Source organism: Chiloscyllium plagiosum, unplaced genomic scaffold, assembly GCF_037043375.1.
Source record: "Chiloscyllium plagiosum isolate Xiang-an unplaced genomic scaffold, Cpla_swu_hap1 HiC_scaffold_45, whole genome shotgun sequence".
Lineage (NCBI taxonomy): Eukaryota > Metazoa > Chordata > Chondrichthyes > Orectolobiformes > Hemiscylliidae > Chiloscyllium > Chiloscyllium plagiosum.
In genome coordinates, this window is record NW_028270183.1 from 17,461,779 (window position 1) to 17,481,974 (window position 20,196).

At 39.8% G+C, this 20,196-nt stretch overlaps 1 protein-coding gene across 4 annotated transcripts in view; it reads left to right on the forward strand.

Annotated features, from left to right (window-relative positions):
- The window catches only part of LOC122552357 (uncharacterized), a 144,718-nt gene that overhangs the window by 92,055 nt on the left and 32,467 nt on the right, over positions 1–20,196 (forward strand). For 3 of the 4 annotated variants that reach the window (XM_087983224.1, XM_087983220.1, XM_087983222.1), the window contains exons 9-11: positions 521–955; positions 3,019–3,552; positions 19,437–19,991. In XM_087983224.1, coding sequence (XP_087839350.1) covers positions 521–955; positions 3,019–3,552; positions 19,437–19,991 — 1,524 coding nt within the window. The remainder of the gene's footprint in view (positions 1–520; positions 956–3,018; positions 3,553–19,436; positions 19,992–20,196) is intronic. The other variant, XM_087983221.1, reaches the window with a different exon arrangement.

Genomic DNA, 20,196 nt, shown 5'->3' on the forward strand with positions numbered 1-20,196 from the left:
GCACCCCTTGCCAATCAAAGTCCAGGATGCACTGGGGTTCCCTGCAAACTGGCAGCCCACCAGGGTTCTACTAAATTGGCTGCATTTTCAAGTTCATGGACTTCATATGTGAACTGTGCATCCTCATGCACAGTCATCTCCACATGAAAGCTCCTGACTAGTGATTATAGGAACATAATCCCTGGCTGATTGGAGTTTATTCCTTATTCACAGCTAGAGAGGCAAGCTGGATGGTAGCCCTACCAGAATCCCAGCTGAGTTAAAATAACACAGACCCTGTAGTGGAGGTAGGACTTTCCAAATTGGTCTGATTAGTTGAAAGACAGAATTATTTTTCAGCCCTAAATTTCCATCACTTAAATCAATAAAATGTAAGTTCTATATAGTTTGGTTCCTGTATTACTGCTTAGAGCTGCAAAATGCTCTTTAGATGCATCAATGAAGTGTATGAGAGGTTAATGAACATAACACAGGTGCCGTTGTAACGGTGTTAAATACGACTTCTCTCTTTCATTCACAGCAGTTAACAGTGAACACATAAGCTGTCGGTTGTGTGGTGCCTGCTTTGAAACCCGGAAGGGGCTGTCGAGCCATTCCCGAGCTCACTTGAGGCACTTTGGAGCGGTGGATGTGGATTCTAAAGGATCTCCGATTGAAGCTTTAAATGAATTCATTAAGAAAAAAGGAATTCAGAGTGCTTTGTCATCCATGTTGCCAATAAAGAAAACGCACAGCTACCCTAAAGTGTCTGCCCTCAAAGCAGAAAGGACTAATTTCAAGTTAGGAACACCTGTCAACAAGAAAACATCTCTAACATCCTCTTCATTGTCACCACAGAAGAAGCTGAAGCAAGTCACTATGAGTGTGCATATGGAATCTGGGATTTCTCAGGCTTCGAGATCTAATAATGAACTGGCTGCAGAAACTTATTGGCCATCTTCACCTATAAATCTGTGTAAGATATTAATTAGTGATAGGTGGGCAAGATGCTGTTTTTGTAATCCAAGGAAATATAGCTTCTCATCAGAATGACCCAGGGGCAGAGTCACTGGCATCTTTCTAGGAATGCCTGTGAGCCAGACTATTTTCCCCCATCCCTTCTGAGAGTAGAAGTAGGGAAGCTATTAGCTGGAATGGGAAAGAAGAAATTTTAAGAGTGATGGTTGGAAATGAGGATGCAAGCAATGAGCATTATTTGAAGGGCTGGTGAACTGATAATTTAATGAGAGGAAGCATTTATTCATAAAACCAGGATTAGCAAGGCTGTTTAAAATTACACATTTGATAAGTCCAATGGTTTGTTCTGCTTTCAGGTTTATATTGTTCATCTTTCAACCAGGTGAGAAAGACCTAAACTGCATTTTAAATAGTGCTTCTCATATCCTCTCAACATTCAAAAGTGCTTAGCTGTTGAATTATGTTTGTTGAGTGTAATTACAGTTGCTTTGTGGGTGGTTTAGCAAGGTCCCACATATAGCAATAACTAATTGATATGTTTTGATGATGTTATTTGAATACTGGGCAGGACACTGGGAGAACTCCCAGTTTTTTGAAAAGATGCAATGCAATCTGTTAAATATTTCTGAAAAGGCAGTTTGCGTCTATTCTGGAAGATATAGCATCTCTATATTGCACTGAAGTATCGACCTAGATTATGTGTTGATGCCTTGGATTGGGCTTGAACCCACAAACTGCTGACTTGGAACCAACAGTGCTACAACTGGACAAAGCTGACACTTAGAAATCAAGGGTACATTGGAGAGGTATGAGGAAACAACTGTGCAATCTGTTGAGTGATGCTTTTCTTTATCAAGCTTTCACAATATGGCACTATCCATTACAGTAGACAGTGGAGCACAGTAGTTTAGATACCTTCTATGTTGCTTTCAGTTATTTAAGAGAAATGTGTTAGGTGAATTGTCGTAACTATTTCTATATTAGACTTACCTCGATTAGAAATTGATATTGGAATGCACTGCCTTGTGTATGCAGCCATTTGAAAGTATTACCATGCCATAGCAAAGCAAAGACGTGAAAAGGTGGATTGATTAGAAATGCATACAAATGATTTTAGTTATTTTGTTGCATTGAAGTGCCAAAGTGCCACTGTATCCTGGAGTCGCAATGTACACAAGTTTCCAATTTCATTTGTAATTTTAGTGCGTGGTAAGATGAGGGATTCAACAGGGATTGGAGTTGAATACAAACGAACTCTGAAAGCTGTTGAAAATCTTGCAGCGTTTGCTTTCTTTTCCTACCTCCTTTGTCCAGTTTCTAGCGAGGCTCTGAGAAAGAAAGTCAAGTTGCTCTTTTCAGCTCATTCTGTAAAGGTGTTGTGTACTACACTGTTACAGAATATAAAGATTTCATATCTGCTTAGTTAACCTCAGATGTTAGGGAGGGGGTAACATAACTGGATTCCAGTTCTGGGCTATTGATTCTGCAAATGAGTGTACATGTCTGGATATTAGGTGAAATTGGATCTTAAGCGAGTCAGATTTTGCCATGGTGGTTCCCTCACATTTTGATAGTTTTCTAGTACGTGTTGTCAAATTCACATGGCTTAGTCTCACGTATGTGAAAAATCATTATTTACTTGAGCTGCCAGGATGTTATGTTCTCTGTGGAAGTAGACTTAAAAGGTTGTTTCTATCACTGTAGATAAGTGTTGGGGCTTAAACAGGTAGGCAATTGGTTTTGGTGGGAGTGTGTGAGCAGTGGTGGCCTGGTAACCATGTTATAGTAATATAGCGGTGCATAGATGTGACCCATACCCTTACAAAGCCATGTCAAGCTAGATGCAGCAAATGAAGGCTGAGTTGTACACCTTTAGGAATGATAGTAGCCCAAGCCATTTTCCCCATGCCTAGAAGCAGCATTGTCCTGGTTGAACCTTGTCGGGCAAGGAAAAGCTTATGGCATAAGGAAACCTAAAGTGGGCCAAAGAATTTCACTTTCAGTTTATGGGGAAACCGTTAAAAAATGTTCATTGCAATTTCCCCTTTGTTTCATTTACAGCAATTGATTCAGCGCCTAGCAAAGAGACGCGTTGTGAATTTTGCGGTGATTACTTTGAGAACCGCAAGGGGCTGTCGAGTCACGCAAGGTCACACCTGAGGCAGTTTGGGGTGACTGAATGGACAGTTAACGGTTCGCCAATAGACACATTGAAGGAGCTTATGAAAAGGAAAATGCATCCTCTCGACTCGCCTCTCACACCTGAGCTCAAAATGCCCTCAAAGCCAGCATCATTGCAGGCCCTGCAGAGTGAACCCTTCTCGCCCTCTCCGGGTAAATCATCCAAGTTTAGCCTGACCATTCCATCTGTCGGGCAGGTTCCATCAGGATCACTAGTGCCGAAAAAGGTTCAGGGGCAATTTTTCTCCCCTCCACCACTGAAAAAACTGAAGCTGACCCCACTGAAAAAGGTGAAACAAGAGCACTTCACAATAGAGTATAATCCTGAGGAATCAGCAACCTTGCTGAAGAGCAGCAGTTATTTATCCGAACAAATGTGGTCATCCAGCGAAGATACCTCACCTCTTCGTTTAAGTAGGTTTTTCTGTTGATGCGACAGTTTTGTGATTACCTTAGTTAGTGAAAAAAGCTGAACAATTATGCTGTTGGAAATAGTGGAAAATGATTCTAAAAAGTCAGTTAGAATTTAGAGTTTGTATGTGCAATAAAACAGCATTTACAGTATATACTGTAAAATATTGCTGGCTAATAAGATTATTAGGCTTCAGGTAATGATTGAGTTTTATGGTTATATGAATCTATCTTATTGCTGTTCTTAATTGTTTAACCTCCTGTATTCACTGCCCCTCCTTTTTGCTGCAAATTGCAGCAATTAATATCTATCTGGATTGCTCAGTGGCATCACCTGATGGCCAAGCAGAAAAAACACATTACCGGAAGCATACCAAACAGAACAGTGGCCAAAGTCACATGTGCTTTTCCTCCTTGCCATTCTCTCCTGAGTCCTGAAGGGTTGGCACATTTTAGTGTTTCTTGTAGTACATGGAGCCTTAAAATCTGAATGCCTGAAATGTAAGCAGCTTTTTAAAAATAATGTATACCCTACTGTGTGTGGTCCAATTTTATTAGAAAGCAAATGGACTTCTTCTGAACCATTACACAACTTTTAAAAAAACAATGTTAGAGGAGAAGTTAATTCTTAATGGTTATCATCTATGCTTAGTACTTCCAGATGTGTCTCTGATGGTGCATGCCTTTATTATTTCATAAAATATGTGCAGTCTTCAATGTGTTTGCTTTTACAGGGCTTATTGTATAACCCTAGTCTTCCATTGGTTTACTTCTATGTGACACTTAAGACTATGTCTATCCATTGGGTTAAATCTTGGAACCTTGTTCCTTTTTTCCAAAAAAACTTTTCTGCCATCATGAGAACTGTGTAATTTGAAATGCATTGTGAGACCAAGTTCAGACTGCCTGTCTCCTCTTTTGCTTTCGTTGGCAAATAGCACTGCTGCTATCTTTCATTAGGTGTAGGCAGAGCTTGTGCTATAGTTATAGTTCTCATCCTTCCCCACAGTGAACTTTTAAGAATGATCAGTATAACGTGCTCAATCAAAGCTGGTTAACGTAAATGACCACCTGGGATTTCTGGGCTTTACAGTGTGTACTTGGGGCAATGGGTGAATTACCTGTTGTTATGCACAGAACCCAGTTTTGAAGAGTTGAAACCAACATCCTCTTTGAGAACAGCTAATTAAGAACACAAATGATGTAAAGTGGCCTTCAAAGACTGCAATTTGTTCATGTATCAGATTTTTATTATGGAACTTTAGACTGTTCTGTGGTTCAAAGTACTGTTGGTTAAAGGGGAATGTCAGCAACTAATGAAGAGCACTGGTGAGACGATCTATGCATTCTTGTAGATTGAGAAAGATGTTTGCTGCCTTTGAGTTCATATTTGCTATTAGGCTGTAGCCCTCTGTCTGTGAGGTAAAGTCATTTTTACCTGACAGTTGGGCTTGCTTTAATTCTTAGCAGGATGCCCACAACTTTTGATACGTGATTTGGATCTTATTGTCTCTCACTAAGAACATATGTTAACATCTTACAAAATGTCATTCCCAGCAATAGGAACTTTAAGAGACTGCAAGTGGTTGTCAGCTTCTCTACAAATTAGGAGCAGGAATAAGCTACTCGGTCTATCTACCAGATTGCTCCATATCGTTGCCTACCCCGATAAACTTTCACCCCTTGTTTATCAAGAATCTGTCTACCTCTGCTTTAAAAGTATTCAACAACTTTGCTCCCACCACCTTTTGAGGAAGAAGTTCCAATGACCTTGGTTCTGAGTGGACAAAAAATGCCCTCATCTCTGTTTTAAATTAGAGATCCCAAATTTCGAAAAAAAACATTCTTTCCATGTCTACTTTGTCAAGCCCCCTCAGGATGTTCTCAAGTCACCTCTTATTCTTCTAAACTCCAATAGGTACATGCCTAACCTGTCAAACCTTCCTTCATATGATAGCCCACACCTTCTTCAGGTATTTATCTAGTAAATCTTCTCTGAAAAACTACTGATATATTTAGAATGTTCCTTAAATAAGGAGACCGGTACTATAAACATGAATCTGGATGTCGTCTCACCAGTACCTTGTATAATCAAAGCATAACTACTTACTTTTGAATTCAGTGCCCTTTAAAATAAACAATAACACGTTATTTTCTTTTTTAATTATCTGCTGTATGAAATGTATCCCTAGCAATTACAGATCAATCAGTTTAACTTCAGTGGTTGGGAAATGATTTTGAAACAATTATTTAGGATAGAGTTAACAGCCACATGGAAGAAAAGGTTAATAAAGAAGAACCAGCACAGATTTCCTGAGGGAAAATAATGTTTAATTTGCTGGAGTTTATTGTAGAGTTGTATATTTGTAACAGAGCTATGACAGATATGTAGTTGATGTGGCTATGTAGACATCCAAAAGGGCTTAATACAGTGCTAACAGATTTGTGTGGAAGGTTACAGCTCATGAAACAAGTGGGACAGTAGCAACATGGATGCTAAACCGGCTGACGGATAGGGAACAAAGAATAATAAAGAACGGATATTCTTAAGGCCTTTTTTTTCTAACAAATATCTGTAATCCTGGACTGCAGGGGACAATTTCAATGTTCATGGATGATAAAAACAAAGATTGTGGAAGCATTGGAAATGGTGAGGAAGACAATGATTGACCATTTGGTGCACTGGGCAGATAGGAGGCAGATGAAGTTCCATGTCAAGATGTATTAGACAGTGCATTTTGGTAGAAAGACCATGGAGGTAACTGCATTTAAAAAATGTGCAGGAGCAGCTGGGTGTATGTGTACCTAAGTCAGTAAAGATGGCAAGACAGGTAAGGTGAGCAGTTAAAGCCCTGGATGCTGTATACTTTCTTATAAAGAGGGCAGAGTACAGGAGAAAGAAGGTTGGTGCCATACATGGCGACAAGGAAGATGTTGGAGATCAGTCATCTCAATTCCAGGACACCTGCAGGAGTTCTTCAGGGTAATGTCCTGGGCTCAGTCACCATCAGCTGCTGCATCAATGACCTTCCCTCTATTATGAGGTCAGAAGTGGGGGTGCAAAGTTCTGCACCATTTGTGACTTTTCAAATATTGAAGCAGTTCATGTCCATATGCAACATGACCTGGCCAATATCCAGACTTGGGCTGAGAAGTAGCAAGTAAAATTTGTTAGCGAGTTTTGAGAAGATTTGTAGCTCAGGTTGAGGTGATCTTCAGTGAGCCTCTGGACTCACCGGAGAAAGCAGGGCAATAGAAAGCAGGAATCATCAGCAGTGCTTTGTCCGGAGGCTCATTGAAGATGTTACCTAGAATGGTGACAAAATGTCTAAACGTGAACCTTCCAGCTCAGCGAGCAAACCTACATCCAGTAAAATTTGTACTATACAAATGCCAGCAATGACTATCTTTAACAAGAGAGAATCTACCCATTGTTTTTTGGCATTCAATGTTGTTAGCAGTACTGAATCCTTCATCATTGGCATCCTGGAGTTGCTATTGACCAGAAATTGAACTGGGTTAGCCATCTTAACATAGTGGCTACAAAAGTAGTTCAGAGACTAGGAATCCAGCATCATAATTCACCTCTTGACTCCTCTAGGTCTGTCCACCATCTGCAAGGTGCAAGTCAGGAGTGTGATAGAATATCCCCCACCTGCCTAGATGAGAACACCTTAACACTCAAGATTGACACCATCCAAGATAAAACAACTCACCTGATTGGTACCATATCTACAAGCAACCACCACTGATACTCAGTAGCAACTGTGTGTGCCATTTACAAGATGAACTGCAGAAATTCACCAATGTTCCTTAGACAGCACCTTCCAAATCTACTACCACATCTAACTAAAAAGGCAGGGTCAGCACTTACGTGGGAACACTTTCACCTTATAAGTTCCTCTTTAAGTCATCCACGCCCCAATCCTGACATTGAAATATATTACTATTTCTTCAGTATTGCAGGTTCAAAATTCAGGAGCTCCATCTCAATGGCATTGTGGGTCTACTGATACCAAATGGTCTGCAGTAGTTCAAAAAGGCAGCACACTAACACCTTCCAAAAGGCAATTAGGGACAGGCATTAAATGCTGTCACAGCCAATGCCATCTGCATCCATAAATGAATAAAAAACAGCTTTGCTGATCTTGTCTAAGATACTACTTAGACCTCAGCTGAAGTAATGCATGCAGTTCTGGGTGCCATACTTTAGAAAGGATGCAAATGCATTGTAAAAATTGAAAAAAACTGCACATGTTGGTAAAGTTTGGTAGTATATTTAAGTTCTTGAGTTAATCTTTCCTTGGAATTTTCTTTCTTGTTAAATTCAAAACAAAAACAGATGTTGCTGGAAATGCTCAGCAGGTCTGGTAGCATTTATGATGAGAAATCAACGTTAACATTTTGGTGACCCTTGCTCAGAGTTGAGTGCTGAGGAAGGGTCACTGAACCTGAAACGTTAACTGCAGTTTCTCTTCACAGATGCTGCCAGAGCTGCTGAACTTTTCCAGCAATTTCTGTTTTTGTTGTGACTGTATTGGTTGGAATGTAGAGAGGTTCATAAGATTAGCTCCAGGAGTGAGAAACATCAGCTATGAGGATAGCGTGAAGAAGTTAGATTTATTTTCCTTTAAAAAGAGACAACCAAAAGGTAGTTTGATAGAATTTTTCATAATCAAGGGGTAGTTTGGGATAAACATCCTCTTGTAGAAAGGTTGAGAACCAGAGAGCACAGAGAAAAAGTAACTTGCAAGAAGCAAATGTGATGTGAGAAAGATACAGTCAAGCGAGTTGAGAGAGTCTGGAATGTTCTTCCTGGAAGTGTGGTGGAGGCAGGTTCAATTGAGGCATTCAAGAAGACTTTCAAAATAGAAACAATATTCAAGGTTATGGGGAAAAGACAGGAGAATGGCACTAATTCAGTGTTCATTCAGAGAGCTGATACAGACATGATGAGTCAAGCAATCTCCTCCTAATTGTAATTCTGTGATTCTGTGTATTGGGACATTCTGATTTCTTTTCACCCAGAAGCTCTGCAGTCTCTCGCCATTTTGGTAAAATGTATTTTTTTTACTTCTTCTGCCAAGATGTATCACATTTTCTCACATTATACTCCATTTACCAGAGATTTGCCTGCTCACTGAGTCTATTTCTTTATAGCCTCCTTATACTGTCCTCAAACATGGACAACATCAGCAAACATACCTTTGAGACCTTCATCCACATCATTTATTTAAATTATAAAATGTTGAAACTGGCATTGATCCCTGTGCCATACTACTGTCAAATCTTGCCAGTCAAAAAAAGTGACTTGTTGGTTAGCCAATCTTCTACCCATGTCCATGTGTTAGCCCCTACACCGTGTCTTTATATTTGACAATACTCATTTGATATGGCAACGTACCAAATGCCTTCTGGAAACATTAAGTGCGGCACTAATCCCCTTTATCCACAGTACACTTAATTCATCAGAGACCTCCAAAAAACTTTGTGATTTTCCTTTCACAAAACCACATTGACTCTGTGATTATCTTGAACCTTTGTAAGCACCCTGTCAGCACACCTTTAATAGCTTCTAACATCTTCCCCATGACTGATATTAAACTAACGACCTATGGTTTCCTTTTTGAGTACTGTTTTCTCTGAAACAATATTTTTTTGGGAATTAGAACCAATGGATTAATTATTTCACAAGCCACTTCTTTTAATATTCTAGGATGAAATTCATTATGACCCAGGGACTTAACAGCCCGCAGCTCCAACAATCTGTTTGGCAGCCTTCCCTGACTATTGTAATTTTCTTACTCTCCACTCTTCTCCCGCACCCCCCCTCCCCCACCCCCATTTCCTGATTTACAGCTATCTCTGGGCTACCTGCAAAATACCTGTTGAACTTGTAAGACCATAGGAAATAGGAACAGGAGCAGGCTGTTTGGCCCCTTGAGCCTGCTCGCCCATTCAAAAGGATCATGGTTGATCTGACATCTGCCATCTTTTTTATTTTCCATTATTAATTCCCCAGGCTCAGTTTCTACAGGACCAATACTCACTATAACTATTTTCTTATCTATAGAAACTTAATATTTGTTTTCATATTTCTCGCATCTTTCTCTCATGCTCTTAATTTTTCCTTCTTTATTAATATTTTAGTCAATCTTTGCTGGTTTTATATTCTGTCCAGACTTTGGCCTGCCATCAGCTTTGTGTGAGTATATGCTATTTCATTAAGTTTGGTAGTATATTTAAGTTCTTGAGTTAATCTTTCCTTGCAATTTTCTTTCTTGCTGAAATGTATCTGCTGTATTTTGAAATATCCCCTTAAATACTGGCTACTACATTTCTATCAACCTATCATAGTTCACTTCAGTTAGCTTTGCTTTCATGCCCTCATAATTGCCCATATTTTAAGATTAAAGCGCTTATCTTGGACCCACATCTCTTCAAATTGAATCCAACTGTAATTAATTAATTAATTTATACCGAAGAGTAATTAATTACTCTTAGGTATAAAATAGTCTGCTCTCTGCTTGGTTTAGGGCATGCTGTTCTGCCAAAATATCTCAAACATTCCAGGAATTCTTCACCTAAGCAACGTTTGCTCACCTAACTTTTTCAGTCACTATGTAGATTAAAATTCCCCATAGTTATCAATTACCTTTTTGGGAAGCTTCCAATTTTTCTTCTTTTATGCTCTGACCTCCCGTATGGTTACAGTTTGGGGAGCTGTTCTTCACTCCCAAAGGTGTTACTTCCCCTCTGTGTGACTGTCATTGTCAGTTAACAGAATAATTTCTCCAACTTTTCATAGTTTGCTGCATTTATTCATTAGTCCCAGTCTGTTTTCTTAAAGCCAGTCAGAGAGATATACAGCACGAAAATAGACCCCTCAGTCCAACTTGTTCATGCCAACTAGATATCCTAAACTAATCGAGTCTCATTTGCCGGCACTTGCCCCATATCCCTCTAACACCCCCCCCCCCCATGCCTTTTAATTGTTGTAATTGTACTAGCCTCCACCACTTCCTCTGGCAGCTCATTCCATACACGCAACATCCTCTTTGTGAAAACGCTACCTCTTATAATCTTTAGAAGCTATTAGATAATAGTTATGAACTGTTAGCCCAATTAGCGATAAATATTTGTTTCAAATGCTATTTGAATTCAGGTACAAAGCTCTGAGTTTAACCCATTGTTTTATGTTTCTAAACCTCTTGTCTTATCTGTTGATTTAATCTTAGATTTGTACTCTTTACTCCTGCTGATCATTTCCCACATTAATACCTTTCTTTCTTGCTTTATCTGTATTCTTTATCTTCTTATTCTTATTGATTTATCACACGTTTTCAGATTTGAGCCCTTGTCCCCCACTATTTAGTTTAAATTCTCTGTTCCTCTCATTATGCAAACCAGACTGAGTCAGATACAGCTGACCTCATGTACGCATGCAATCTTTAGCTTTTTATGTCTGATATACTATTAGCTTGATCAGTACGTGTTTGAAGTCTTTCAACATATCCTTCAGGCAGTTATAATTGATATATTTACTGTATATTGAGTTTGATTGTTGCAAGATGATATTTACACGTTTTCCTTTACTAAATGCAGTTGACTGAGGTGCCCAAGAAGCATTCCTTCTGGTTGTACAAACATAGTCATTTCTTAGTCAAGAATTTGGCCTTTTTCAACTCAGCACGTGAGAAGAGTTTGTATTGCCCAGTGCCTTCCACATACCGGGATATTCTGAAACAGTATTCTTCAGAACATTGTCACTTTTTAGAGAGAAACAGCAGCAATTTGCACACATCAGAATCCCATGTGATAACAGTAATGATTTGCATCAGATAGTGTACCAAGTGTCACAGTGAAACATGCTAAGTCCTTGGGGCATGTAGAGCAATTTATTTCAGAAGTAAGCAATGTAACTGTCATTTGATAAAACATCCTGTATATCTGAGTTGTAGATTAACCTTTAAGTGATCTCTCAGGCAATAATTGCACCCCAACGTAAGGAATCTAAAAGTGTTTTTAATGAAAATAAGTTCCAAAAAATAAAGTCCAGCCTTTTGGAAAAGCCCTTACTGCATGAATTGAAGAAAATATGGTTAGAGCTGAAGAAAACTTTGGTTTGTGCATCTGCATTCTATTGTCATGCAGTTTAAGAGAGAGTTGTTGGATTTGATAAGTTACTACACATAAGGCTACTCAATAAGATAAAAGCCCATGGTGTTGGGTGTGGTTTTATTTGCATATAAGATGGGCTAACTATGAGAAGACAGAGTTGCGATAAAGGAGGTATTTTCAAAATGGCACCTTGTAATTTGTGGAAAGAACTGCGATCAGTGCTTTGTTCTTAATTATTTAGAATACATATTAGTGACTATAGCCAAGTTTGCAGATGACACAAAAGTAGGTGGGAAGGCAAATGTTAGGGATGACAAAAGGGGCTTACAGAGGGAACTGGAAAGCAGTGAGTGGACAGAAGCTTGGCAGATGAAATACTATGTGGAAAATGTAAGGTTATATACTTTGGCAGGAAGAATTTTCCATTATTCAAATTGGAAAAGTCTGCAGTAAGCTGCAGCAATGGAGTGATTTGGGAGTCCTCATGGATACATCTCAAAAGCATTATGAATTTAGTGAGTATTAGGAAAGGCAGTTGGAATACTGGCCTTTATTTCAGAGGGAATGGAGTATAAAAATAGGGTAGTCTTGCTAACAAGTCACTAGTCAGACCACAGCTGGAACCCTGAACAGTTTTGACCCCCTTAATCCAAGTAAAGATGTACAGTGAGTTCTGAAATAATGCAGTAGTTCCGTTCTCTTACAATCTTGCGTTATAAGAAAATTGCACAATAGCCGCTCCATTTAAATTAATGGGGCTGGAATTGTGTTATAGCCAATACAGGTAAAGGAAGTTAGTGTTCCGCAAACAGCAGTCTAAATTCTTCAATCGAGTTTAAGTCAATTCACATTGAAGAAATGCGCATTATAGCAGAAGCAACTGTACTTTATCAGATGCAGTCCAGAGATGGTTCTTTAGATTGATTCTCCACATGGAGGGATTTTCTTATGGGAGATGTTAAGTAGGTTTGGCTAAGACTCATTGAAATTTAGAAAGAGAGGAGGCCTTATTGAAACATTCTAGATTCTTAGGGGATTTGACAGGTAGATGCTGAGTAAGAAATCATCCATTTAAGGCAGGGTTGAGGATTTTTTTCTGAGGATGGTGAATCTGTGCAGTTCTTTACTGTAGATAGTTGTCAAGGTCATTAAGTATATTTAAGGCTGCAATTGATTTCCATTCCTCGAGGATTATGGGGAAAAGGCAAGAAAGTGGAATTGAATATTATCAGATCAGCCATTTTCTAATTGATCGGCAATGTGGTTTCAATGGCTAAATGGCCTCATAGGGTGGCACAGTGGTTAGCACTGCTGCCTCTCAACATCAGGCATCCGGATTCGATTCCAGCCTTGGGTGACTGTCTGTGTGGAGTCTGGGCATTCTCCCAGTGTCTGCGTGGGTTTGCTGTGGGTGCTGCAGTTTCCTCCTGCACTCCAAAGATGTGTAGGTTGGGGGAATTGATTAGATTAGATTTTCTACAGTGTGGAAACCGACCTTTTGGCCTAACAAGTCCACACCGACCCTCCGAAGAGTAACCCACCCAGACTCATTTCCCTGCGTTTACCCCTGATGAATGCACCTAACACTATGGGCAATTTAGCATGGCCAATTCATCTGACCTGCACAACTTTTGTAACGTGGGTGGAAACTGGAACACCTTGGAGTTGGCCATGCTAAATTGCCCATAGTGTCAAGGGATGTTCAGGCTAGATGGATTAGCCACGGGAAACAGTGTTGCAGGGCTAGGTTTAGAGGGTTGGGTCTGGGGGGATGCTCTTCGGAGGGTTAATGTGGACTCAGTGGACCTAATGGCCTGCTTCCACATTGTAGGGATTTTATTATGATTCTATGAATTTTTTTTCCTATGTCATAGGTCCTTTGGTCTGTGCTGATATGGCTAATCTCAAAGGAAACCTTATCACTTCACAGAGGAAAAGAATCTACCAAGTTTGCTTCTCTAAGTTTGTGCACAACAGCAATTTCTGTTTGATGATAGTTGAGGATGGAATTGGGTGCTGTATTCTTGCCAGGCTGAATATTTAATCTTGCATGAACATGGCGTGACTCCTTGGATGTTAACCTGTTGTTAGGAGAGACGAGGAATCTATTTCATCAAAAATGCACGAAGCTTATAGTCATGTGAAAATGTCACTCAACCAAAGTACGGGTAATTCTTCCATAACGCAATGGTTGTGTTCTAGTGTGACCCTGTGCTTTATAAAAATCACGCAATAAAAATAACTGTTGGTGATGCTATATGTGTTGGTTATAGCCAGCACATGTTTTAAAAGTTTGCACTTTACAAACAGTGTCCCCTATTCGTCAGTCGCGTTACAGCCAATTTGCGTTGACAAATTGCTCATTTTAGCAGACTGATATGTACACTGAATTTTGACATGTTGGGAATGTTTTTATGTAATATTTCAGCACAGGGGGCTGCATTTAAATTTCTTAGTTGCGTCAATTTTTCTTACTTATTAGAAGTACAATTTCAAGTAAGCCATTTTAAATGTGATACTTCAATTTAGCACCTGTAGCTTGTTAAATTCTTAGATTTCCTTTGGCTGTAAATGAGAAATTAATGCCTACAGTTCTTCCTACCGACTGCTTTGCCTGTTGCGGGTTACTTGTCATTTTTGCCCTCTTTCACTGAGACAATTAATCTTTATCTTCCAGTCCTGAGCCGCACTCTTTGCTTTGTATTTGGATTAGCATTAGCTTATGAATTCTTTCTGCAAGCAAAAACTAGATTATGGGCAGCTTTGCTATCCGCTGTGAAGCCACACAAAATATTGTCCTCATCTGGGTTTACAGTTAAAAGGAAGTGTCGAGCAATTTTAAATTTCCCTTCAAAGACAGAAACAGAAATTGCTGGAAAAACTCAACAGGTCTGGCAGCATCTGAGGATAGAAAACAGAGTTACCGTTTCTGATCCAGGAGACAATTTGCTTCTGATGAAGAGTCACTGAACCTGAAGCATTAACTCTGATTTCTCTCCACGGATGTTGCCAGACCTGCTGAGCTTTTCCAGCAATTTCTGTTTTTGTCTTTCTGATTTCCAGCATCTGCAGTTCTTTTGGTTTCCAGTTTGTCGGCTTTTTTTTAAATAGTGGAGCACCTTCATTAGCTTTTCTGTGAATATTTGTTTGTCATCAGTCACTGTCAGTATTCTTTTTGAGTTAAGATTTTATGGTCATTGTCTTTGATGCGGTTTTGACTGTTCCGAACAGGAGAAAGTGAGGACTGCAGATGTTCGAGATCAGAGTCGAAGAGTGTGGTGCTGGAAAAGCAGCATCAGAGGAGCACGCGAATCGGTGTTTTGAGCATAAGCTCTTGATCAGGAGTGAGAGGATGGCACAGTGGGGCTGAGAGATAAATGGGAGGGGAATGGGGCTGGGGGGGGAAGGTAACTGGGAATGCAATAGGTAGATGGAGGTGGGGGGATGATGGTGATAGGTCAGAAAGGACGGTGGAGCGGATAGGTGGGAAGGAAGTTGGATAGGTAGGACAGTTCAAAAGGTGGTGCCGAGTTTGAGGGTTGGATCTGGGATAAGGTGGGGGATGGGGAAATGAAGAAACTGGTGAAATCTACATTGATCCTGTGTGGTTGGTCCCAAAGTTTAAGATGAGGCGTTCTTCCTCCAGGCGTCGGGTGGCTAGTGTTTGGTGATGGAGGCGGCCCAGGACTTGCATGTCCTTGGCAGAGTGGGAGGGGGGCTATATTCAATAGAGATTTACCTGTACTTCCACCCACGTCATCTACTGTGTTTGTTACTCTCTGTGTGGTCTCCTCTACATTGGGAAGACAGGACGCCAACTTGCAGAACATTTCAGAGAACATCTCTGGGACCACTTGCATGCAAGCTTTGGGTCTCCTTCACTGCCAACTCTAGCCGCCTGACGTCCGATGTTCTGACCTGACTGACTTGGCACATTCACATCAATTTATTAAGAAGATTCGTACAAAATCTAGTTTGATTGGATTGAATACATCATTTTTGGTGGTCGTAGGCACAATGAGCCAAATGGTCTTCTGTGCTGTAAGTTTTCAAAAAATTTTTATGAGTCAATCTTTTTATCCATTGGTTATTGGTTATATTAAATATGGTACTTGAAAGAAGGAAAGTTAATTTGATTTGCTTGCTATTAGGGCATGTGGTTTAGCTGAGCAGTTATTGACCAGTGCTGCCAATTTTCTGACCCAGCATTGACGTATCTGATCAACCTTTTCGGGTTTTCCTGTGAAATATCAAACTATGAGAAAGTGAGGACTGCAAATGCTGGAGATCAGAGTCGAGAGTGCGGTGCAGGTCAGGCAGCATCCGAGGTGCAGGAGAATCGATATTTCGGGCATAAGCCCTTCATCAGGAAATATCAAACTATCCACACTTTGTATTTGGCCTCTGTTTCATTATCTTCATTTGGATATTTTTGTTTTTGGAGCATTCTCAATTCTTAACATTTCCTTGAAATAGATATTATTTATCACCAGAGGACAGTTGTCCCTGTTTCCTTGCATTGCACTTAAAAAAACAGGTTTGAGTTATGAACATTGCACAGATAGTAGTCAAGCAGGTTTCCATCTTCAGTTTATTGACCCCCTGTTGTATATTTTATTAAATGCACCATCATGTTGCATCCTGAAGCAACTATCCCGTTTGTTGCACCTGGTGACATGTACTGTGCCTAGCAGACTGGCATTAACTTGACCGTTTAATTGAAAATGTCACAATCATATGGGATTTTCAGTGACTCTAATTTTACCGTTTTTCTTTATCTGCAGCTTGTACATTTCTGATTCAGATAAGGCCTTTTATCTCTAGGAAATTTGCTCCAGCCATATCAGGTCTTTAGCTTTCCATGGATGGATTTCCTTTTCTGGATTTTCCACTTGTAGTTTCTTTGATTGCACACTATTTACCCAGACTGTGCTTGTTTAATTCTAGGCTTAATATCTTAAACTTTGGGTTTAAGTATGACATTTCTCCACATATAAAGTAAATTTGTGTGTCACACTATTTGATGTAAATGATAATAGTGGAAGACCTGTTAAAGACTTAGTAAAGAATGATTGTATCCAGGGCTACTTGATAGTGAAATTTGAAATAAGTCTTTGACATTCGTATGTTCTGCTGAGAATAGGACTTTCTGCTTATTTTGAGAAGGAGAAGTGATTTTGGTTAACCGTTTGTACTAAGTGGGTATCATTATGTAAGATTCATCTAGCAAGTATTGAAAAATTCTATTAAGTTGCTCAGTTACTCAGCCAACTTGCCTCATGACTTGTAGAAGCATTACTAGGAATGGTCTTTGCCCACAGTCTTTGCTGTCTTGATCTTTAAGTGGAAACTGAGGTTTCTCATGAGCTAAGGCATATCTCACCCTTAATTTGGTTTATAAACTAGCTGAAAGTAAATCACTTACAATTGTTCAACTTGCTTTGGATTTCAAAGTAACATTCAGTTGGTACCAGGTTATGAGTTGCAGTTGTACATATTTGTGTAAACTTTAGGATTCTTCCAAGCATTTTTCCTGTGTCAAGAAAACAGTTCTGGCCATGTGATCTGAAAGAAATGTTTCAAATGAATAGTGGCTGAAGATCTTTGCTCCTGGCTCAGATGTTTGATGCAATCTGAGAGAACTGTGTGCCATCACCAGGGAAAGATGACTGAGCCATGATCCAGCAACCCATTTAAATTTTGAACTCATACTTAGTGTAACTAATGTTCTTAACATTTTTACAAGAGTAGATCCCCAAAGGTAACTGCATTTTTGGCTGAATAGAAAAACTATTTTCTCAGATGAATAGAATCCCAATCTTTCTGCAGTGACTTATTAAAGACTAGGCACTATTGTACGTTTTTTTGTACACAGTAGTGTCTCGACTTACGAACTTAATCCGTTCCGGGACCCGGTTCACGAACCGAAAAGTTCGCGAACTGAATCAATTTTTCTCATTGTTCGGATAGCGTAAGAATGTTTGGATGCAGCAACGAATGCTGTTCACAGAGCAAGCACCAAAGACTAACTGAATGAGATCACGCGGGGCCCGAGGGCTTTTGCGTTCAAAGCGCGCGTAGCAAATCAGAACAATGAAACCACGTGGTCACACACGGGCTTTTTGCTTTCGTACCTTGAATTTCGTACTTACGTTGAAGCAAACTTTTATGTACAATCCTGTTCTTAAACCGATTTGTTCGTGAACGGGGTCGTTCATATGTCGAGGTGCTACTATACATCAAGTGTGATTTTACAACCATCCTAAGTATTGCAGTAAATTTCCTGACAGAAATGTGCTCCATTCTCTGAATGAATTCACCATTTCGATTCCATAAATGAAAGCTTAAAAAGTGAGAGTGACGATTCATAGAACTATGGGGGTACCTTCTTTGGCAGTAGTCAGAAGTATCCATCAAAAATATTTTACTGTGGATGTTTTGATAGTCTGATCATTTGCTCTTCCTCTGGGTCAAATGCTCCATTTACATTGAATTGAGAATCACTTTAGAGCTATCTGGAAGTTCCTGTTCATTCACATTAAAGTTATTGTTTATTCTAGTGAAGGTGCATTGACAAAACCTGGTTTCAAGGTGATATCCTAGAATTTCCCATTCCACATCAGTGATACAGTGGTGCCTTTCCAATCTTTTTATGTGGAGGTTATGTTTTGAGACTTGTTGAATTCCTTGCCTTTGGATCTTGAATTTCCCCTTTAAATTTTGATGTGTGGCTCTTGTCCTTTTACTTACTGCCTTTTTGATTGGAGAGCTTTGAAATTACTGATCATTCATATTATTGCTTTGTAGCATTACAGTATTCAGCCATAACTCAAAAACTAAATAGTGACTGTCTGAAGGAGACTGTAAATTGTTTGAGAAGCTTCAGTGAAAAAACTCCCTTTGAAACAACAGCCTTGAGGTCTCTGTCAAATGCTAAATCTGATCCTGGTGTTTATGAAATTGCTGAGCACAGTGACTGAACGCAATAACTCTCTCTGACATTTGGGAAGGCAGTTCCTTATTGAAATTTAGGGCATACTGTTAATTAGCACCAGACTGATTGATTGATTGCCCATGTTGATGTAAAGAAGTCTCCTGTCCTATTTCATCATTGTCGAGGAGGTTATGCATAGTTCTATACAGGTTTCAATGTTTAATGTATCAGAGATCTCAAATTGTACGTTCTTAATATTAGAGAACCCTATATTGTACTACTTTGCTTTCAGCTTTAGAGCAGCTATTTCTACTACTACTGGTAAAATTAATCTTCTCAATCCTTTATTAATGACCAGATACATGAATAACCAGTGTGGTTTTGATTGAATGTAAGCATACTTGTTTGGTGTATGCCGAAAGTGGCTGTTGATCAACAGAGAGTAAATGGAGATTAAAGCTTATTTCCTGGGATCTGGGCTTTGAATCTTGATTTAATGGTGTGAAAGTCCTTATTTTCCACCTCTGTTTTTGGATCTTAAGTTGATTGTTTGGTTATGCCCATATTACAGATTTTACCATCTGATCTTTGGCACTAAAATGGTAACCTTGCTTAGGAGGCTGCAGGGATGCTTGATATGAGAAATCGGTATGTCACACAGAAACGTTGGCTCTTGCATCCAAATTTAACATGTTTGCGACTGCTGCTGTCTCTGGGTGACATGAGAAACTTGGTGGGTGGGTCCAATCGCTGTCCCCATTTTAACTTGAAATTCACCTCACCATCTCCTTTGTCTCCTCAGTGATTAAATTTCTTTTCTTTTGTTTTGTAGCAGTTGACCAACCCAACAAGGATGTCCGCTGCGAGTTTTGTGGTGAATACTTTGAGAATCGCAAAGGGCTATCAAGCCATGCCAGGTCACATCTGAGGCAGTTTGGTGTGACAGAGTGGACTGTGAATGGTTCACCAATTGATACGTTGAAAGAGCTGATGAAGAGGAAAGGAAAGCCCGAACCACTTAGCCATGAGTCAATGCAGCGGGAGCTACAACGAGAGCCTGAAAACTACCTGTACGAGGAGAAGTCAATTTCTAAGTCATTGGGTCCGCTTATTAAGTCATCTGGCAAGGAGGTGCAGCAAAAGCACCTAACGTCCACCGCAAGAAAAGTATTAACTTACATGCACAGCACCCAACATGCGACTGGGTCACCACTGGGCAAGAAGATACCGATGGGTTTTGTGTCAACTGCACCACTAAAGAAACCCATGCTAGATGATAGAAATCTGACGCCAGAATTGAAACCCAGCTATACTCCAGGGTCAGGCTTGTTTAAGCCAAAGGCCACATGGTCCCCGCAGGAGAAGGTGGCAACGAGTCCAGTAATAGGTAAGTCAGACTTGATTGAATGCTCTTGCTTTCTCTTTGGTCTGATAAGTCTGCACATTTATCTCCAAACAGTTGGCTGCCAGATAAGTAATTCTTCTGTACCTCCTGGCATTGCTGCTTGCAAGAAACATTTTCAGAGATGCCCAGACTTCATTGTTTAGTTTTTTTTTATCTATTCCCTGTGGTGTGGCATAGTGGCTTGCTG